The sequence below is a fragment of the Balaenoptera physalus genome (genome assembly GCF_965194825.1).
Source record: "Balaenoptera physalus genome assembly, chromosome: 1".
NCBI lineage: Eukaryota > Metazoa > Chordata > Mammalia > Artiodactyla > Balaenopteridae > Balaenoptera > Balaenoptera physalus.
This window is the reverse complement of record NC_138882.1, coordinates 76,954,387-76,977,509: the sequence shown is the minus strand read 5'-3', so window position 1 is coordinate 76,977,509 and position 23,123 is coordinate 76,954,387. Positions and strand designations below refer to the sequence as shown.

The 23,123-nt window shown below is 40.2% G+C and overlaps 1 protein-coding gene across 3 annotated transcripts in view; it reads left to right on the top strand.

Moving 5' to 3' along the window:
- Positions 1-19,623, top strand: part of DDR2 (discoidin domain receptor tyrosine kinase 2) — a 159,506-nt gene extending 139,883 nt beyond the window's left edge. For 2 of the 3 annotated variants that reach the window (XM_082466720.1, XM_082466721.1), the window contains 7 exons: positions 763-973; positions 2,403-2,626; positions 4,000-4,127; positions 6,568-6,759; positions 7,054-7,288; positions 9,189-9,338; positions 12,743-19,623. In XM_082466720.1, the coding sequence (XP_082322846.1) occupies positions 763-973; positions 2,403-2,626; positions 4,000-4,127; positions 6,568-6,759; positions 7,054-7,288; positions 9,189-9,338; positions 12,743-12,877 (1,275 nt within the window). In that variant the 3' untranslated portion in view covers positions 12,878-19,623. The remainder of the gene's footprint in view (positions 1-762; positions 974-2,402; positions 2,627-3,999; positions 4,128-6,567; positions 6,760-7,053; positions 7,289-9,188; positions 9,339-12,742) is intronic. The other variant, XM_082466719.1, reaches the window with a different exon arrangement.
- Positions 19,624-23,123: the final 3,500 nt, after the last annotated feature.

Genomic DNA, 23,123 nt, shown 5'->3' with positions numbered 1-23,123 from the left:
TAAGTTTCTCCACTGAGCACCCAAAGTGTGTTTGTTGGAGTAGAACGTTTCATGTGTTTAAATCCAAATAGTCACATATACTTAGATTATGAGATTTTCCTTTTGAAGGAGCAGGCAGGTCATATTAAATAGAATGACGGAACAATTAACTGTTTTATTCTTCTTATTCCTCTGTTAGGTATAATTCATGTTAGTATCCCTAGCACCTAGGGCTTTCCTTTCTTATTTTGTAGCCATTTTATTTTTGGTTAGTAAAAATGCAGGGTCAAGGGGGTATTACCCTAATCTACAATGCCAGAGTGGTCAGGTGAACTACAGATTCATCATGTTACAGCACATTTGTTGTGTTAATGAGCATTTTAATTTATGCCTACACAAAATCAATCAGTTGAGTGGTGTCAGGAAAACCCATTATTTAACAGAACATTGAAAACTCTAAGATTGAGAAATTCTTTGATTGGCTACTGATTGGTTCTAACGGTGTCACGTGAATAATGCTTGTAAGTGTTTCAATGGAAGTTAATGTTGGCAGTGCAGAAATTTGGAAGTCAAATTCTGCCTTGAAGAAATGAAAGATGATTCTGAGTTTCTACAACACAGGCATTTGTGGAACCAGACTGAACCCCTGTCACTTGCATTGCTTCTGGAGTTCGAGTATTAAAGAGTTATTTCATCTGAGTGGAAGAGCTGGGTTTAAGAAGAGGAGGGAGTGATGACCCCTTTTGTGTCAACATACCTTTCTCCCCTGTCCTTCTCTTTCAGGCTTCCCGGAGGATGCTGGATGATGAAATGACAGTCAGCCTTTCCCTGCCAAGCGAGTCCAGCATGTTCAACAATAACCGCTCCTCATCGCCAAGCGAGCAGGAGTCCAACTCCACTTACGATCGCATCTTTCCCCTTCGCCCTGACTACCAGGAGCCGTCCAGGCTGATACGGAAACTCCCAGAATTTGCTCCAGGGGAGGAAGAATCAGGTGAGGATGAAACAGTGAGCAGAAAATTGAAGGACAAGATTTATGAAGGGGTGACACTATTGCTCCTACTCAACCAAGTCTAATTTTAGCCTAGAGAAGTCCACCTTCTCCTGGGAAGTCCACACTCTCTTTCTAGATTTGGCCTACTGCTGCTCCTAATTGAATCTGGGCATCTCTCCTTTGCTACTGCACGTAGCAGATGTTTGGAGGGACCCACATGTCAGAAGAAGAAAAATAAATAAAATGCGTTGCTAAGGCATTAACACTGGAAGAACCTAAACAGTCCAACTAGCCCAACCTTCTCATTTTTCAGAGGAGGAAAGTGAGGAGGCCCAGATAAGGTACTCACCCAACATCAAACACCAATAGGGGTAAATTCAGGACTAGAATTTCACTTGGAGAAAAAACAACGAAGCTAAAGAGATCCTAGAATTCCCAGGTTTTAGTCACCTAGATAATTGAGTTATTGAACTTTTGTTCATTTCTCTTTGGTGAAAATTTACTTGACTAATACAAGATTTTATTAAAAGAACAAATATTTCTTGTTTTTTCTCAATAAAGCGTTGCTTCGGTAAAACGGTGCCAATTGATTCACATCCCAGTGTCTTTTAAAAAGGGCTGCAGGGTGACATCAGAGGGGATGCTGGGGTCATCGCTGAGGCTCAGAGCAGCTTTTCTTTCCATAATGTCAGCAACTGAGGAGTGACCCCAGTCAGTGGAAGAGGACTGATGGTGTTCAGGGGAGAGCTGATTGGAGAAGTAGCAGGACTAACCATGAGAGCAGAGGCTTTTCAAGGGAGTCCTTCCAAAGGAAGAAAGGAAACTAATGTGTATTTACCACTCAGTGGATAGCAAACATTGAAGGAGCGTATTGAACTATGGGAATTTTACAGAGACAGCAAGAATAGGGATGTAATTTATTTCCTAGGCCAAACCAAAGTAATCTACCTACTTTCTGAAGTCTAAAACATCCCCTCTCATATTTTAATATTTTTTAAAGTTAGGATGTGTCTTAAGCTAGATCATATAAATTTAATCACAGTTTTTAATCCCTGAAATAAGTTATTAAAATCAGTGATTATATCTTAAAATTAAGGAAATATGCCATTACATCCTAAAACTTTAATACTCCTACCCTAACTAGTATAGCGAGCCTTCCTGGAGCTTCACCACAATTCCACAAGATTAACCAAGGAGGTTGTTAATGATCACATAGTATGAGGAGAAGATAAGAGATAAAATGGTGCCTACATTCTGGAGGCCACAAGAAAGAATCTCCAGAGGAACCATTCTCCAAGTAAGAATGTCATGGCGTAGGTTAGTTAGGCTGTCTTAGGGGCATGTTTTAGCTCTCCTCTCAGATCTCCTTTCTTGAAGATCTCTCCAAAGAGGCCCCTTGGAATGAGACTCATTGTCCTTGTCTTCGCAGGCTGCAGTGGCATTGTGAAGCCAGTCCAGCCCAGTGGGCCTGAGGGTGTGCCCCACTATGCAGAGGCTGACATTGTGAACCTCCAGGGGGTGACTGGAGGCAACACCTACTCCGTGCCTGCCATTACCATGGACCTGCTCTCGGGGAAAGACGTGGCTGTGGAAGAGTTCCCCAGGAAACTCTTAACTTTCAAGGAGAAGCTGGGAGAAGGCCAGTTTGGGGAGGTGAGCTGATCCTTTGAGTGGGGCCTCCAGTCCTTAGTAGTTCAAAGGAAGTGGTTGAATAAAAATGGTCAGTAGAGAAAAGTGTCCCATCCAAAGTCGATTCACACCAAATGTCTCCTCCACTTGTCTCTCTTTGCATTGTTCTCTAGAAGACTAGTACTGGTCAGCCTCATCTTTGTCAAATAGCTGTAGAAATCCTGGGAATTCTGATTTCTGTATAAGAGTTTTTAAAGCAGGAAAGTCACTAGACTTTGATATTCTGAAAAGCATTCAATATTTTCAAAAATTTTTACAACAGGTTACAAAGGGTGGGGACCCATAAGATGTGATCATCTTTTATAAACTGTCCAAGAACATCCTGCTGTTGGATATCCACTTTGTTTTTTTCCCTTTTAATTGGAGTTACATGTAAAATGGTCAAAAACAACCTCGCCCCTGCCTTTGGTCCCAGAACCGGCCACTAGGGAATGAATCACTAACCAAGATAAGGAGGAGCACACGTCTCAGTTGCCCTCAGAGTGATGCATGTAATATTTGACTCTTCACTCTTACATCAGCCACATGAGCCTTCTGAGAATTCAAGGCAATGATTTAAGTGGCAACAGAAGCTCTTCAACACCACCATCTAAATTCCAAATGTAATTTGGTTTCATAAGAATATGTTATTGGTTTCCAGCATGGGTAACATGCTTTAACCTTGGGTAGGTTTCAACACCACCATCTAATTCCACCGCCATCTAAACACCAAACACCACCATCTAAATTCCAAATGTAATTTGGTTTCATAAAATATGTTATTGGTTTCCAGCATGGGTGGCATGCTTTAACCTTGGGTAGGTTTGGTGGTGGTGGAGGTAGAAGGGTCCACGGCATCTGTCTGTGGTATTATATACACTCATTCTGTCTCCTGGGTTGAAAGCACAGGCTTGTTCTACAGTTACTAATGCCTAGACGTTCCTGATAAGGCTAATCCCATACTAAGGGCTTACCTTAGAGAAGAAATTGCCTTATGTTTTGCACGATCCCGTAACTAAACTTCCTTGAATCAAAGTTCAAGTATTTATACCGAATAACATTTTATAGTGGGCTATGCTGTAATAAAATACCATGTTATAGATTCAGTCCCATACTTAATGTTCCAATCAATGTATTTCTTTTATAAAGCAGTAACATATCACATTAGCTGGGTACCTTACCATTTTCTTAAATCAGTTATTTGAGTCAAAGATGTGTTACACGTATCTTCTTACTGGTCTTTTTGATTATTTTGCCTGAGTTGTAAGAGTTAGTTTATCTCCAGGAAATGCCCAGCAAGAGTACTGAGACATCTTCAGGAGAAATGATGATGCTGAGACTAGATGACTTTTGTCTAGGTTCATCTCTGTGAAGTGGAGGGAATGGAAAAATTCAAAGACAAAGATTTTGCCCTAGATGTCAGTGCCAACCAGCCTGTCCTGGTGGCCGTGAAAATGCTCCGAGCAGATGCCAACAAGAATGCCAGGTCTGTGGTCTGCATTTAAAATTTTCCTTTATGTGTTTCGTCTTCAGGATCAGGAACACTCCTGGAAACTTCTGAGCAATTTGTTTCTTTTTGAGATGGGAAGGTCTGTGAGCTGCCTCACATTTCCATTGTTGTGCTTTATTTTTCTGATGGGTCAGTAGTCCTCAGCTTCATTCTCATCTCTCTCAAAAACAAATGTACATTTTCTGTTGGATATGCTACACATTTACTTCCTAACCCCCTTTGCACAGCACTGTACACCCCAACATACACTAAAGTCCGAATACGTACCTCTTCAATCATTATACACAGACACACTCCTGAATGTCATTACCTCCCCTTGCAGACTTTTCACAATCACACACATCTTTCTTGCTAAGTTTCTCCCATTCTCCTTTTTTCCCCACATCTCTATTTACTTTCTCATCCCCTTTTTTCTCTTTTATGCTCCTTTTCTTCTATGTCCAGCAACCCCCCAAATGAGAAGCTACCTCTACTTGGAAAAGTATCCATGGACCTCAAAGCAAAAGGATCCACAGTCCTTTAGCAGTTTTCCAAACTGGCTAATAATCTCTTGGATCCTTTACTACATAAATTGCAGTTTCCAGCCACACTCCGTTGTCTGACAGCCTTTCCATTACAGTAATGGTGAGTTAATCCTCACCCAGAGAGGCATGCTGGTTGAAAGCTGGTTGTATGTGTCTCAGAGAAATCTGCACATCTGGGTAACATATGTATTTCCCCATTAGTGTTGGCTTGATGTGTCTCACTGATATTCAAATTTAGAGAAAGTTTATGATCCCTATTCCTTAAATTATCATAAATTCCAAGAATGGTGATAGGGTTTTATTAAAAGTCTTGCAATTGACAGGATATGGCATGAAGAAGAAAGAAAGGCAAGGGAACAGAACGGTGGAGGTTTTGGAATTTTAACTGCGAGAATTTCAATCTTAATGATACTAGTATGAGTGAAAAGGGACATCCTCTGGGTCCCATAGAGAGATAGAATATTCCTGATATTAATCTTAGCACGTGATTGGAGAAGGTGGCAAGATGAAAGGAAAAAACTATGGGATGTGACAAAGCCTTTGCCCACTGTTTTTTTTTGGTGACGTTTGGTGTCCCACCTGTGCCCACTCCAATTTAGCAATGATGGATGGCTTAGGCTCTGAGCTCTCCCAAGCCATGGACCCCCTGCCGGGTTTGAGATTGAAGGGGTAATGAAAGAGGAGAGGTGTTGTATCAGGACCACACTGATTTCAAGGATTTTATATTGACATAGTATGACTTCCAGTCCAGAATTCCTAGAAAACTCACGGGAGACTTATAACAGGTCTGCTGCAATAGTTTTGAGAATGTGGGCTAGTGGTCTCACTAACCCAAATATTGCTACTTGGAAGGTTATAGCCCACTTTGTGACTCAAGGGTGGTTGTCACCATCTATTCAAACAGTTATTAGTTTCGGCCAAGTGAGTACTTCTTTTGAAATGACCCTGCATTACCACCATGAACTTTAAACAGCTGTTTTGAACAGGCTACTAAATATGTGTTGTGACTGACTGCTGGTGCACCCTGCATTAAAAGAAACCAGTATGAGAAAATAAAAAATTATCAGATTAAACCAGAGTGTGGTTATTCACTTTATAAAAAGTGTCTTCACTTTACTTATAGAGTGACTCCACAGCTTTTTGTTTGTTTGTTTTTCTTTTTTGGGGGGTGCTGCATTGGGTCTTTGTTGCTGCACGCGGGCTTTCTCTAGTTGCGGCGAGCAGGGGCTACTCTTCGCTGCAGTGCGTGGGCTTCTTGTTGTGGTGGCTTCTCTTGTTGTGGAGCACGGGCTCTAGAGCACAGGCTTCAGTAGTTGTGGCACGCAGGCTCAGTAGTTGTGGCTTGTGGGCTCTAGAACGCAGGCTTCAGTAGTTGTGGCGCACAGGCTTAGTTGCTCCGCAGCACGCGGGATTTTCCCGGACCAGGGCTCGAACCCGTGTCCTCCGCGTTCGCAGGCAGATTCTTAACCACTGTGCCACCAGGGAAGTCCCTCCATGGCTTTTAAAAAAGGTAAAGACCCCAGTGCACTTAAGAGATGACTTTCAGTTGAAGGTTTTATTTTTAAGACTAGTTTTTAGCAACATATATTTGATTTAGCAAATATTAATCACTTTCTATGTGACAGGCCTTCTGTTGGATACTAGGGATGCAAATGTGCATGTCACGGTCCATGTTCCCCCCACCAAATTATAGTTGAATAAGGGTGCATCTCATTCCAGGATGAATAGAATGAGACAGTTTCCAGGTACCAATTTCTCTGTTCTCTCAAAGGTAATCCAAAGGGAAACAAGACTCAGTATAATGGTTAGGACTAGACTTTGCTGTGTCTTCTTTCCCCTCTTGATTCTAACTCTGGCAACCTCTGGTTTATCTATGTCTCTGTCCTCCAAAGGAATGATTTTCTTAAGGAGATAAAGATCATGTCCCGGCTCAAGGACCCAAACATCATCCGTCTCTTAGCTGTGTGTATCACTGACGATCCTCTCTGCATGATCACTGAGTACATGGAGAATGGAGATCTCAATCAGTTTCTTTCCCGCCACGAGCCCCCCACTTCTTCCTTCAGCAATGTACCCACTGTCAGGTAAATACGCCGGGTCTTCTGTCTCTTCCCTGTGTTCATGAGGCTAAGCTGGGATCTGAAGGTGGGGAGCAGTGAGCCTTAAAGTTCATCATTGTTCTGGAATGGTTGGGGAGGTTAGTATGCAGGGAATAATAAAGCAGCTGTCCTTTAGGGGAAAGCAAAGAAATTCATAAAGAATGGAGAAGGGATGTTGAGGTTGGAACCCTAGTTTGTTGGTACCAACTATAGGGTGTGTACCTTTCACAGCTTCCTCTTTCCAGAGGCTACTTTCTCTCTTCCTTTCTATTTCCTCAGTTATGCCAACCTGAAGTTTATGGCTACCCAGATTGCATCTGGCATGAAGTACCTTTCCTCGCTTAATTTTGTTCATCGAGATCTGGCCACACGAAACTGCTTAGTGGGTAAGAACTATACCATCAAGATAGCTGACTTTGGAATGAGCAGAAACCTGTACAGTGGTGACTACTACCGAATCCAGGGCCGGGCAGTACTCCCGATCCGCTGGATGTCTTGGGAGAGCATCTTGCTGGTGAGTTTCCTGTGTTTTTGAGCTCTGCCCTAGCAACTGGCATGTAGGCAGATACAGATGTCATGTAAGGGTGCACCTGAGACAGCAGGAGGCAGACAATAAATAGACTTTGATATTTTCTCTGACTTGAGATGATTTACTTTGTGTACTAATTATTATTTTTAACACTTGCCTGTTTCTGCTGGTAAAATATAACATGCTTACTGTAGAAAGTTTGGAGGAAAAGGTTAAAAATATACCCATAATGAGAAGAGATTTAGTACCATTTTTTTAAATCTCTACCCTTTCCACCTACTGACTTAATTAATTTAGAGTATTAAAATCTTGTCATTTAAAGAACTGTTATCCACACAAAATATTTTTCTTCTGTATTAATTTCATAACCATGTTTCTAATTAATTATTTAGATTGATCTCTATATTTGTATTTTAATGATTTTCACCATTTACTTTTTAAGGTCCTCATTCTTTGCTTTATAATTTTTATCCAGCTCTTGGTATTCTGGATCACAAGTGAATACGTTTTTTCCAAATGCCTCTTAGAGATATATCTTCTGACCATGCATATTTGGGACAATTTACTGTTGATTTTATACCACTTAGCTGAATTATAGAACTATTAGACTTTAAACTTTTACTTCCTACAATGCTGTATATGTGTAATTTTGTCTTTTGTCATTTAATATTGCAGAGAAAAGCCTGATAGCAATCTAGTTTTGTTAATTTATTATTAATCTGTTTGTTTCTTGTTCATATCTTATAGGGTTCATAATTAATATTGAAATAAGAAATGTATAGTTATTCCCTTCCTCTCACCAAGATAACCACTATTAATATTAATATTTTAGTGTATTTCCTTTGAGGATTTTTTCTATACATATATTTCTCTGAATATATGTATTATATATGTAATTATTTTACGTATTGGGATGATACTATGCACATACAATTCTCTCTCACTGGCAGTAAATATTCTTCAAAAACATGATTTTAATTGCTGCATAATATTATATTGTGTGGATATATCCTATAATTTAATAATGTCACTATAATTTGATACTTAAGTACTTCCCAATTGCCTTTGATTATAAATGATGCTGTGATATATACCATTTTATGTAAATCCTTATAAAGATCTTTATCATCTATATAGATGAATCACATATTTTACTCATTTCTAATGCGATTATTAAGCTTTGCTCCCTTTAAAGGTATTGTGTGGTGTTGTAAAAGATTATTAGACCAATATTCAGAGGGTTTTGGTCCAAATCTCAGTTTTTCCATTATTAATGGTCTTGTTAACCAGGGAATTTTAGTAAACCTCTCGTCTCACTTTTCTGATCTGAAAAATAAGGATAAATAATATCATCTACGTCAGCACTGTATTTATTGAATAGAACATATGCAAGTATTTAATACATGCTGATTGCATCTGAATCTCATTGCTGTCACTCGTTAGTCTATCCTTCAAGACTGTGACGATCATTGAACAAGGACTACTCCGGGCATTTACACTAGATTTCTGTATCTCTCACATAGAAACAATTGCTTCCCATTCTAATTTTGCCTTTCCCCTGGGCATTTCTCCAAGGCTACCCTAGATCCTAGAGTTTGACCTTCTAACATGCACTGGGAGAGTCAGATAGCTTAGGGCTGCATCCTTTTCAGGACTTGGATCTCATCTCCAAGAGAAGCAGACCTCAGCAGAGATCCTGAGGGTGAGAAAAGGGCCTGTAGCTTGGCACCGAAACAACTTCCTATTGTTGTTTCCAGATCGCCCATGAGTATCTTGGCAGTCCCAGTATTCCTTGCCCTGGGTTGTAAAAGTGGCAAAACTCCAGATTATGAAAACCTAATCAGCTCTTGTTGTGCATAAATTATTCTTTTTCTTATTTAAACAGGGCAAATTCACCACAGCAAGTGATGTGTGGGCCTTCGGGGTGACTCTGTGGGAGACCTTCACCTTTTGCCAGGAACAGCCCTATTCCCAGCTGTCAGATGAACAGGTCATCGAGAATACTGGAGAGTTCTTCCGAGACCAAGGGAGGCAGGTGAGAACTGTTGGGGGTGGAGAGATGTGACCTTGGGTGCTCTTGAAGGAGAGAGAAAGAAAAGTTCTGACTTAACAGGATAGGTCTGAGCTGGAAAATGGGCTACCTGGATCATAGTTGTTTGTCACTAATTATCCAGCTAATGTAAAAGACCAAGAACTTTTGTCACTAATTATCCAGGTGATGTGAAAGACCAAGGTCCTCCCTAGGCATCCGTACACTCTGCTTTATCCATATGTCAACCCATTGGTCATTGGAGAACATGAGGGGTCCCCTCAGGCTGCTCCCCAGCTCAAAGATACCAGAAAATAAAATCCTATCTCTCATGTTTGATCTATTTCCTGGTCTAGGCTGTATGGTTTGTCTTCCTGGTTGAGAAACATAGGAACAAAAACGTAAGCTTAAAAGTGAATAAGGGATTTATTAGCATTCGTTAAAAATTTGGTTTGGACTGTCTAGAAATGTTTCTCAACTTACATGTCCAGAGACCTTCAGATGCATCCTGGCCTTGCTGTTCTTGGAAGGCACCTCTGGGCCCAGCTGCTGTGGCATCTCAGGACTCAGGAAAAGCTGGGCTTCTTAGCTTACAAGGGCCCCAATTCCTAGTTAAGATACTACAAGATTCCTTTGGATGATTCAGTGTTTAAAGTTCCTGTGAGACGTGGGATTGAAAGCTTGCTGGTGGTGGGAGCACTGAGTCCCCAGAGTGGCCTGGCTACAGCACACACTTGGAGGGTGGCATCTCAGGCAGGAAGATGATAACAGTTGAGGAGAGGGAGAAGGCTCTTGCAGAAGATTAAAAGTAGATCCTCTGTGGTTTAAATGGATCAAAGCAAGCAAAAGATAAGGGAATGACTAGAGATTGTACAATATGCAGCTTAAAAATAGGAAAGAAGTGTCCTAGAATTTTATCTTGATACTCTGCAGATATTTTGGTAGCAGGAGATCTAAATTATCTATCTCGGTTATGAGGTAATTGCCTTCTTATCTTGGCAAAGGGCAGATTTACTCCAGTGTGCATGAGATAAGAGAGTAGACCAAGGAAAAATGTTTTTTCTCCTGGTCTAGTAGCACATCGTGGCCACCTGGTTGACCTACTAGATTCTTGTGGCCAATTAAAGGTGGTGCATTCAATTAGAAAGTGTAATTTTATTATCATAATGATTCTAACTTGAATACATCCTAGAATTGTAGGCAAAGGGAGGAATATTTTAAACCTTTCAGTTTCCCTCATCTTATTATTCAGTGACTGAAATCCCACATGGAAAAAAAAAATTTACATGAGGCAAAATTGAACTGTCAAACATTCAGGCAAGAAAGGCATGCTTCCCCTCCCCCCACTTTATGTCCACTGTCTGCTTTGCATTTGAATAGTAAAGTCAAATATTTGACTGAAGCCAAGGCCAAAGCCAAATATTACCATTATATGCTGAGTAAGCTTCTCACCTATAAGTTTAAATTTTTGATAAAAGTTTATTTAATTTAACATATGAACTTACTAAACATAATTTATTAAATTTGTATTTTATTACAATTTACAAAATTTAATTACTTTAAATTTTATTAAAATTTCAGTATTCAAATTTTAAAAGTTTGACATTAGAATTAAGGACAGTAATTTCTCAACACTATCAGCTGCTAGATGGATTTTATGGTCTCTAGACTACACATGTGTGATCTAATTTGTTTTCATATGGCACAATGTCACCAACTTGTTGAACATAGCAGATATAATGCAGAAGAAAACTTTTCAGTAGCACAAATTCTAGAAAGAATCTTATACTTAGGGCTCACAGCTTAAGCAAATCTTAAATCTTTTGTATTCAATTGGAAGTCTATAACAATAATTTCAATAATTTTAAAATGTATTTGACATTTTTGTTTTCAATTTATTTTTACAAACTGTAAAGAATTCTCAGATAGCACTTTTCTTAAAAGCTCATGGTCTAAATGGAATGAAATAATTAAAAACTGGGACTTCCCTGGTGGTGCAGTGGTTAAGAATCCGCCTGCCAGTGCAGGGGACACAAGTTCATGCCCTGGTCTGGGAAGATCCCACATGCCGCAGAGCAACTAAGCCCGTGCGCCACAACTACTGAGCCTGTGCTCTAGAGCCTGCTCACCACAATTACTGAAGCCCACGCTCCTAGAGCCCATGCTCCGCAACAAGAGAAGCCACCACAATGAGAAGCCCACACACCACAACGAAGAGTAGACCCCGCTCACCACTAGAGAAAAGCCCATGCACAGCAACGAAGACCCAATGCAGCCAAAAATAAATGAATGAATGAATGGATAAATAAATAAATAAAGTTTAAAATAAAAAAAAAAGAATGCTCAAAACCATCATGAGATATCATCTCACAACTTTAAAATGGCTGTTATCAAAAAGACAAGAAACAACAAGTGCTAGTGAGGATGTGGAGAAAAGGGAACACTTGCACACTGTTGGTGAGAATGTAAATTGGTGCAGCCTCTGTGGAAAACAGTGCGGAGGTTCCTCAAAAAATTAAAGATAGAGCTACGTTATGATCCTATGATGCATGACATAAGCTGGTGTTGGTGTGGGAGAAGGCAAGATGGAAATAGTTAATGGTTTACTAGCTGCAAATGTTGGACCCATGTTTCAAAGAGCTTGAGAAATTTAGGTTTGCTTCAGGAATATGTCAGTATACCAAGGTGTTAAAAAACATAGGTAAGGAAATGGCAGCAATAGATTACAGGCAAGCAGAAGATGACCTGGAGTCAATAGAGTGGCATCTTGCTGGTGGAAGCAGTCAGTAACTGGTGCTTTGGGAGTAGAGCCAAATACAACTCTAGGCTGGAATTCAGGGCAGGGCTGTAGAGGGGGTAAATGTACAAATATTGGTGAATAATGTAAAGAAGAAATCCAATCTTCTCTCCCTGGGCCAGTACAGGAGAGAGGGAGCACAGAGGTTATGGTTAGGAGCTACATGGATATATCCCGCATCTCAGTGACTAGGATTTTATTCCAATAAAGGAGCTGAGGCAAATAATATACTTTCTGCCCTTGCCATGATTGGCTCCATCAGAATAAACCTCATCGTGGCTAGGCTTTAAATACAGGATTTGGTGTTCTAATCACTTGCTTTCCAGTCTAAGATGTCTTCTTGCTTCAGTTTCATCTTTTGCATGATGGTAGGGACCACAGGATGGCCCATCAGGAAATTCTGCTCCAGAGAACTGGAAAAGACAAAAGGAATGGAAAAGGGGCTGATGGGATTTAGAATTCTCATGAATAGGAAGAATAGACACCCTACCCATTTCACTTTCCAAGTCCAAGAAAATGGGGAGTGGGCAAATCATACTATGATGCAACTGCTCTTCCTTTCTCTGTGCTCTTCTTAATATTCTCATTTTTTTGTCCATTTTTCTTTCCAAAGACTTACCTCCCCCAGCCTGCCATTTGCCCTGACTCTGTGTATAAGCTGATGCTCAGCTGCTGGAGAAGAGACACCAAGCACCGTCCCTCATTCCAGGAAATCCACCTTCTGCTTCTTCAGCAAGGGGACGAGTGACGCTGTCAATGCCTGGCAACAGGTCCTCCTCACAAGACCTACCACTCACCCACGCCTAAGCCACTCCATTTGGACATTGAATGGACCTGAGAGACAGAGGCTTGTTTGCCTTTATCTCTTTCTGTCCCTCGTCTCCCTCCACTCCACTCCCCCACTCTCTACCCCGACACGTATATACTTTTTTTACATTAAAGAACTAAAAAAGAAAAAAAAAAAAAAGCCTAGGGCAGAATAGAGCAGACAAAATCTAGTAAAGAATCTTACTTGATATACTAAAAATGTTGGATAACAAAGGCTAGATAATTTATAAAGGTTAAATATGCTTGTGTTTATGAATGTGCAGATTCTACAATATGTTTTACATGTCACCTTTTTAAAAAAGTGGTTTCAGAAAGAAAAACTTGAAGAATAGTAATGTCTTAGGAAACATGAGATTAGACTTAGGGAAAATACTTGGTAAGTGTGGAGAATCTGATGAAATGGTATTCAGTAACTAGTCACCAATGGTTTAATTTCCTAATTTGGCCTGTAGACGTGTCCTGAACTCTGCATTTTCCTCTCCTGGCAAAGTAGATGTTAACATGCTTGAAAAAACCCAGCTCCTTGGAATGGGTGTTTTGTTCATTCATGGGCAGGGATCAGGGTTGAGATCTATATGCACAGGAAATACAGAGGATGTACATAGGAAAGAATATCTACTGCAAGGCTATATGAACAGGAATCGTCATTTGCAAAAAAAAAAAAAAAAGCCTCGTGCATGGAAGTATTCTTGAATAGAGAATGGACACAGGAAAAGAGGCCTGTGGAGGACAGGTAACAGATGTGATATTCATTTCTGCAGAGGGTCCTCCTCTTGTCTTGTTCAGACATTTTCAGGTGTGTGTTTTAGTGAGAGCCTGATTTTGAGTGAGTACAAACTGTTGTTTTTTGATATCTTGATCCTAGGCCTTTTGGTTCATCTTCTCCCAATCTTCCAACTCTTTTAATGGATCAATACCCAATGGAACCCAAGGGCTGGTGATTGAATTTCTCAGGCGTAAATCTGAAGGTCATGTTCAATAGGGAATAGATATGTTCTGAGCGCTCCCAAAGGGTTGACTGAGGACCAATGAGGGGAAGTTACAGGGAGATTGATTTCCACTCCTTATTAGGGAAAACATCACCAGAGGTAGAACATGCAAGGATGAATGGGCTGCCTCCAGAGATGGGGAGTCCTTTGTCACTGTCCTTTTGTCAATAGGGTTTCAAACCTAAGTGGTTGTGGGAGATGATGTTTAATGTCCGTTTAACCCTAGGAGTCCCTTGAGAGGAGCAGGTTGAGCGTGGAGGAGTCATCCGCGGCTGCTGCTTGGTGCTCACACTCTTGCCTTGGAGATGGTATGACCAGCAGAAAAAGAAAGTTTGAGGCTCTGGCTTCAGAATCCATGGATACTGATAACACTGTCAAATAAGAGTCCCCTCAGAACAGATTCTGAGCTTTCACACTCCACAGATCCTCAGATTCAGTAGGAAACAGGAAAAGAGAACCCTCAATTTCCTCTGAGGAGAAACAAGAAAAGATCACAATATAAGCTTCCCAAACTTAGAAGAAATAGACTTGATCCCTTGGGTCTGCTTCTCTTGCCTTCACCCAGCCCACCTTCTACACAGTCTCTCAGGAACTTGAGTGTTTCCCCCTGTCCAGCCTTCAGCGTTGCTCCAGGCCACAGCAGAAGCATCAATCCCCAATCCCCAAGATTCATTTTGCAGGTCATCTTCCTTCCCCTAGAAAATACCCTTTCCCCATGGTGGTCTTGTGAGTCTGGTCTTCAGTGTCTCCCAGGACTAACTTTGGAGAGAACGTCAGTTTGGGAGCTTTGACCCTATTTCTGCCTCAAGCCAAGTGTATCATCTTGGACAAGTCACTTTGCCTCTCTGGACTTTTGTTTCTTTATTGGAACAAATTAGATGAGATGGTCTTGAAGTCTCTTCCAGTTCTGATATGTTCAGTGCTCATCGGATAACTGGATCTACAATTGATGCAGACTCAGTTATCTGATCATCTCCTGCTCTGAAGATCGTGGTCAGCAAAAGAGATCATGTAGGGAAGCCACTATAATCGTAGTAATAGTAACACCTGTCATTTGTTCAGTGCTTTAAAGTTCACCTTGTAGTGTACCACATACATTATCTCATTTGATATATGCAGGACCAGACATGTTCTTTTATACTTGGGACCTGCCACACTCTCCACATTCTCAAGATCAGTGTTAACTTCATGTATTATTCAGAGTTCTCCAGAGAAACAGAACTAACAGACTATATATGTATATGGAATTGGGGGATTGGCTTACACAATTATGGAGGCTGTGAAGTCCCACAATCTGACATCTGCAATCTGGAGATCCAGGAAAGCTGCTGGTGGTGTAGTTCTGAGAACCAGAAGGCCAATGGTATAAGTCCCAGTTGAGGGCAGGAGAAGACTAATATGTCAGCTCAAGCAGTCAGGCAAAGAGGGCAAACTTCCCCTTACTTTTTTCTTCTATTCAGGCCTTCATTGGATTGGATGATGCTCACCCACATTGGAGAGGGCAAGCTGCCTTACTCAGTTCAGCAATTCAAATGCTAATCTCATCCAGAAACACCCTCACAGAAACACCCAGAAATAATGTTTAATCTGAGTGCCACATGTCCCAGTCAAGTTGACACGTTAATCATTCCATTTCAGTAGAATCATAGGGACTTGAAATCAGGGCCTGTAGCTTATTCTCCTTTATCCACGTACTTCTGGCAGGAGTACATCCAGACCAGGCCATGACTTCCTATGTGGAAAGAGGAAAGACATAATTTCCCCTTGCTTCGCCTAATATCTCTCTACTTACTTCTTTTTACAATTCTGCGTCAATACACTGCATTTCATGATCCCATAAAAAGTCATATTTAAAATGAACTTAGTATGCCTGGATTTTTCTGGCCTTGAGTCATAGAGGTAATCTATTTCAAGCAGCTGGCAAATGTGTATTGTCAGGTACAGTTATCTTTTTCTGAGATGAGGAAGGCACCATCTTCTGGCACTAAGGCTTTGGTACTATAGACACAGTTTTAACTTCTCCCTTAGTCAGACCCATCGAGTTTAGCAGCACAAATCTGAGAGACCCAACAGGGCGCAATGGCGAAGGCTTAGTATGTAGACTTTAAAGGTAGCTGGAATCCAAATTAGAAGAATGAAGCTAGGAATTATGTAGAAAAGGAGATAGGAAAAGGGATGAGAAACTGTGGGGCCTTGTTACCTTTCTAGGAAGTTATCCTCTTCATGATATATGTGAAATATTTTATGTCCAGATTGCGGTTTTTGGGTAGTCAGATTTAAATGTATACTTTTGCTGGTGAATGTGCTGATAGCTAAGTCCAAATTCTGATGTGCTGTCCAGACACATACGTGCTAAGAAAAGATCTGGAGTAGAAAGAGGCCCCCGAGGGGGAAATGTGGTTTTAATGCTATGGAAAGATCACTTGCAAATGTATAAGACTGTATGACAAAGGGCATTGTATAGAAGTGGAGCAAAGGATGAATAAATGAACGTTCATGTGACTGGATGGGGCACGTGAGAGTTAGAAAGAAGGCTACATAGTAAAGGATAATGGAGAGTGCGTGAGAAGGACAGGGGAGGTCAGGGCAAGCAAGATAGACACAGGGGGTGCTGTTGAGAATCTATTCTGAAGCATGAAAGCAGATCTCTCTGAAGAGGGAGCCAAGAGAGGACAGAAAGAGTAAGTGTGTTGAAGATAAAAGATAGATGTATATGGAGAGAGAAGAAATTCTGGATGATAGAGATTATAAAAATATTTATTTAAAAAATGAAAAGTCAGGTGCAGAGTATGACATGGAAGGGAGCTTTTCAGAGATTTAAGAAAAGGGAAGCCCAGCATGAACATAAAAACACACAACCAACCACCAGGGAATGACCTTTTCATCTCACAGGAAGTGGGAGAGGGAGGCAGTTTGAACACGTGTGTTCTAGACCACCTCAAATACTGGGGTTTAATGGTGGTGAGAAGAAATCAACTCTTTGTCTGAACAGGACATGGCTTTCCCAGTGCTGCTTTGGAAATGAAGACCAAGAGATGGGGAATTTATGTTAGCTCGTGAGGCTTTGTGTTCCCTTCTTTGCTTCTGTTAATGAAATCCATTTTAAATAATGCTCATCACTGTTGTGCCTAGAAAGGCCACAGGGAAACATTGGAACAACAGGCTTAAGTTAAACTAGACTAAATCTTGTTTGATATCTGCACAAAGAGGTACGTGCCATGTTGGAACCATGTGTTTTTCTAGCCTCATCCAGACTTCCTACAAGAAAGCCATGATGTGGGGCTAAGCCGTATGTTTTGAGTAAAGGAGAACTGAAGAAGGGGAAAGAGGTGAAGATGTTCCAAGGAAATAGTCTAAAATAGAAGAGCATCTGTTTTGCCCAAATATACCCCAAAAATGAAGAAAATTACAGTTAAAGCTTAAATTACTCCCAGTATAGAGGTAGTAAGTCTTTGATCCTAAATTGAGTTTATAGACCTGGAATTTGCCATCTTAGTCTTTTCAGTAAGACCTCTGACCTCTGGCAGTGCATATGGTAGGTTTCTGGAAGACACAGATCCAGATCCATGCTGGAATTTCCTTCTGAATTAAAATTTAACCTTTTTATAGAAACAGATGAATGTCTTTTCCACTTGGTAAATGTCTTAGAATGCTAAATTGAGATGGAAAGAGACTGGAATGGTTAATGTTTATTGGATTTCTGGCATTTTGAGTTCTCTGCTACAATTAGCTACATTGCTTGGCTCAGACCATGGTGGGTAATTTGTTCAGTTGCTGTATCCTTTTTTTTTTTTTTCAACTTGTTATTTTGAAATGCTTTAAGACTCACAAGAAAATAGTACAGAGTGGCCTTTCCCTAACACCAGGCTTTCCCATTGATCACATCTTACATATCCTTAGTCCAGTTTCAAAACCAGAAAATTGACATTGGTATAATACTATTAACTAAACTACAGACCTTACTCAGATTTCACCAGTTCTTCACATGTACACATTTCATTTCTGGATAGTTTTAACCCTTGCCGATTTGTAACCTGGTGTTGCTTGGTTACATCAGGAAAGACATTGTCTGGATACAATTCTATAAAATCCCAAAGAGAATATAACAAATTAATCTGTTCCTTTGTCAATAAGCAATATCCTACCTAGACTGTTTCCACATTTTCTGACTAGTTTGGCTGTTCAGCATCTGAAACAATCCAAGAACAGCTTAGAAAAATCAGGCAACACAAAGGACAGTAAGATCCACAGCTCACTAGCTAGGATAGAAGGAAATTAATTATAGGTGGTTTCTGCAGTTCCTACGAGTAGGATTTGTATGATGGCAAGGAGAGGACTTTAGAATAAATCAGTATTTTGGTCAAGAGCTAAGGTGGCACTTCATTAATGGCACCAGGGAGAGCTTTTCGAAGGAATAGAGTACAATGGTAGAGACCCCTAGTGAGTAGCAAAACACTATTCTCAGAATAGTAGAGAAGTTTCATTTGCCTAAAAGTCTATTCATAAATGGAATAGCAACCACATTGGACCAAATTAAATGCAAACACAGCTGCAACCTGGCCCAGAGGTTTGTATGGGATAGGGGAGTTGAAACTCTGGTTTTGTGGATTACAGCTTTGAGTTTTGTGATGGCATTTTTAAGCTGCCCTGTTTAAGAGTCACAAGATTATACCTGAGTTCACCTCTGTATACCCCATGTCCTGTAAAGTTCCTAACACATAGTGAGCACACCACAAATATTTGCTGAATGTTGTTTTTTGAATGAATAAAAGGTAGAAGCAGAAACTTGTCATCCGGCATAACTGGGGTGAATTTAGGGAAAATTGCTTTTCTGTAATGTAGAGGGTTTATTTTCAAATGAGGAAAGAGGAAAAAGTGCCCAGACTTGTACCCGTAAGTTACATCCTCCATTTCTAGGTTTACTGATGGTGAAATTGATCTATGGAAATGTCTTATTCTTTGAGGTATTTAGACAGAAATGCAAGGTACTTCTCTACATGGCACCCCATCAAGAGCAGGGAGCGACCCTGGCCCCAAACCCAGCTCTTTTGGAACAAGATTTTTAGTTTCTCTTGCAAACACCTTGTCAACAACTTCACAGGCCTCCAAAGGAGAAAGATGGGAGTCCCAAGCTAGCCCATGCTTACCCACATTCACAATTGCATGTAAAGGAATTTGCAAAGAGACTCAAGGGAAAGCACAAAGGGATAAGGTAATCATTTGCAGTGAAAAACTGTTTTCTTGAAAAGAGGCTTGGAAATAATTGAAAGTTGAGTGGATTCCTACAAACGCACCAAGAGTTTGTAATCTAGCCTATTCATTTTATGTCCTTTACTATTCATGATATCCTATTCTTCTACCCCATTGTCTGGTAACTTTTTCTGAGGATTGACTTTCTGAAGCAATGTGGTGCACTCTTCCTATGAGGAGGAAACATCTGGGCTTTATTCTGCAGGTTTTGGAGGATGATGTGTCTTGTCAAGGGGTAAATAGCAAACTGATTTAATTTTTGCTTAAAACTATCTTAGTCATTCCAAAATAGAATGCATAAAAATTCTCTGTATTAGAAGAAGAAATGAGATATACCAATTGTATATTGTCTTTTCTTTATTTATTCTCTGTAAGTCTGTCAGATGATAAATTGTAAATAACGATGATTAAAGAAATATGCTACTGACGGATCCTTTTTTCTGTGAAAATAGCACTGCTTCTGGGCTTTATTACCCTTAACTCCTTACTCCCTTACATCCTTTTTGGAGAAGTGATGGGGGGTGGGGACACAGTTGAGGGGTGTATGTGGTGTGGATGCCTGTTTGTTGAGGGTTATCCAACAGAGGGTTATTTACATAGGTCTCGCATATATTAGTTGATTGTTTATTGGAAGAAAATCACCTTGGTCCCTGGCATATCCAAACATACTAGAGATTGGGATTTTATGTTTTCACATTGGTCCAGTTCTAGGGAATCTAGTCCAGAATTAGGGATCCTTTATTATTGTTGTTACAAAGTTGTCTTGTTTGATACACAGAAATCCCTTCTAAATCCAAATATTGTCTGTCTCAAGACTGCTCACGCATACAAAAAGCAACAAAAAACTGAACAACCAGAATACAGACTCAGTCTTCATAATAGAGAGTAGGATGGAACCACCCAAAACAACATACGTCTTACCTGGTCCCTGAAGAATACATTTATACTTTTAATAATCTGAGTAATATGAACTTATTTTTTTTTTGGTGACAGACATAGTAGGTAAGGGAATGGATATAAATTCCCAGAGAATAACCAGAGGACTCATGAATGTACACTCTGACCACCAGAGTGTCTGGTTTGATTCCAGGACTAAAGGCCAGGTGTTCAAGTATCTGTGTAGTGAGAGTGGGGTATTGGGGGTGAAGGAGAAAAAAAATAAACAGGAACAGCAGAGATGCTCAGAGAGGTACAATTCTATTCTCAACACCTATTGCCTAAGTTTAAAGGCAGATATGAGTGATACATTTGCGTTCATATGTGATAAGCCATAGATACATATTATGCATATATCTGAAAATATAATTTGTTACCGAGGACAGAGATTATGTCTGCTCTTTTACATTTTAACTAACAACTTGAAGGGCACTGCATTTTTTAAGTGCTAAGAACTAGAAAACTGACATATCTCCATATATAATTTTATACTCATTTGTATTTGAAAAAGTAATGTATACACTTATAACATCCTCTGGTCCTTGAGTCCTCCAGAACAATAGCTTCTTATGTATAAGCAACATATGACCTTTTACTATCTAATGAAATGGGTAAAATCCCACTCTCAAAGTAGTTTTGCACCAGGCTAGTTGTATAGTGATTTGAAGAAAAAAAGAGATGAAAGATATCTACAAGAAAAGTCACATGACCCCACTGGCAGCTGTTCTTTTGCCCCTGTTTGCAAACCAGAGGGAAGTTGGTTCTGGAGAGGATTATAAGGGCCCAGAACAGAGCTCTGTTATGGAGGCTAAAGATAACTTTACTCATCTTTATCTACCTAAGAGCTATTTCAGGCACGGTAAAAGAAATCAGAGATCAGTTTCAGGGTTTAGGGTAAAGGCAGATTTATTATATGAAGTAGTGAATAGACAGTCAAAGGTAAAGTGGCTACATTTACTATTCCAATCATGGGGCCAAGGATTGGGATAAATGGGATCACTGTGTACCATGTTTCCTTCTGGTATTTCCAGGAAAATAGTCCATGAACAATACAAACTCAAGGTGACTAGTTTGAGATGATAAAAAAAATTACATTTACTTACTTGTAAATAAAAGTGCATTATGACTCTTATTGAGCAGTATCCTACATGTGATAAAATATTTTAAAAATACAAAATTAAATGTCTGTCATCAACAGAGTTCTATTCTCCTTGTCTCTCTGGCACCTCTAGCAGTTCAGCCTGTCTTTCAAAGGTTGCAGAACCTTGAAAGTAGCAACTTTATTTGAAAGAAGGAAGAGGAGACCGAGGTTTCCTCACTTGGCTTGGATGGACATCATGATGGAAGGAGACTGCTGGTCTTGCTCTGAAGTCTTCAGGCCTTCACAAGTCACAGTCAGTCCTACACTGGTTGTCATCCTAAGATTGTGAAGATGCTGCATCTTCACCTTATTTGTAGGAATAAGTTTTTCATAGGATAGCCACACAACCCTTGTGTCCCCTCTCTTATTTGTTTTACAAGTCATCTCTGAGCTCTAGGACACTCTAAAAGGAGACTTCAGGTCTAGATTCTAAAGTTTGGGGTGTACCATCAGGGCTTATAAGATGGCCGCTCTCTTGCTCTCTGTACAGCCCTGCCCTACCTGGCCCTGCCTCACCCTTACCTTATGCACATGACTGCCTCCTTCTCCTAAGCTGAAAGTTTAATTAGTAACTACCTCTATGATCAGCCCAACCCCCAGCTAACTATTGTTCTAGCCCGAGGACCAGAATGACTCCAGTATGTTTGATCATCAACAAGAAAATCTGGCCCTTGCAATGGTTGCTAACCCAAAGAACAAGACCTTCCAGCAGTTGCCCTGGCAACCAAGGAGCTCTTTTGATGTCAAATCCCCTATTACTGATAACCTTCTCCTCCACTGTGTAGCGAAGATTGCTGCCTTGTCCTGCCTGCTGTTGGCCATACACAGTGGGGTGTCACTCCAGGATCATTGCCTCTGACTTGTAAGGTTCCCTGTGCAATAAATAATTGATGTCTCTGTAGCTGACTTCCAGTACTTTCTTTGGTCTAGCGACTGGGCAGTTGCAAGGATTGCAAGACTGCAGGGTGCAGCCCAACATGGGGTTAATTTTACCCTAGGACTTTGAGAAAATATTATTAAATTGTGGCCTCTTAGAATAGTTGAAAGTGGGATTAAGGATAGGAGCTGAGTTTTACCCAAATAATAAAGAAGAATTGATAATTTAGGAATCGAACCTTTAATAATCACATTTATTCTTTCAGTCTAATTTTAGTGGTATAAGATTTATCTCATACTAAACTGATACCAAATTAATCAAAACCTCTAGGGTATTCAAAAGCCAATATAAATGATCTCAGTCATATCTTTCAGAGATCATTGCTGTTCATAATTAACTAAAACTTTGAAAGAGGCTATGAAATAAAGTATGTTCCACAGAGTTTGATACACGATGCGCAGTATTCCTTAGTGGGGACCGGGACTGGTGATGGTCACATTGTTACCAGTTCACAATAATCCAGAAACCTAAAGTAAGCTTTTTATAGCAGTTCGGCAGAGTTCCCATCTGTTGAAGCTAATAAAAAAAATTGGGGCTTGTATGCCTTTTGCATTTTATTTCATTTTTCTAGTAATTTATTTTTATTGTATATTACAAAAGTACCCATCTGGGATGGCTCTGAAAAACAAAGCGGGTCTTTTACCACAAAGAGTTTGAAATACACTGAAATAGGAGGTTACAGTACACGACCCATTGCGTCCTATAGAGTTCTGAGATTCTCTGGTTCCATACCATATTCCAAGTTTTGAAAATTGGTACTTCATGCATGATTCTACGTAAAGTTCTTAATAAAACAAATGTTCATTTTCGCGAAGATAATTTTTTTAGAGGAGGAGGAGTTCTGGGACCAGAAGCTGGGCTGTTAAGTGGCACAGCGCCTGGATGGAAAACTAAGTAGATGATAGTCCCCAAA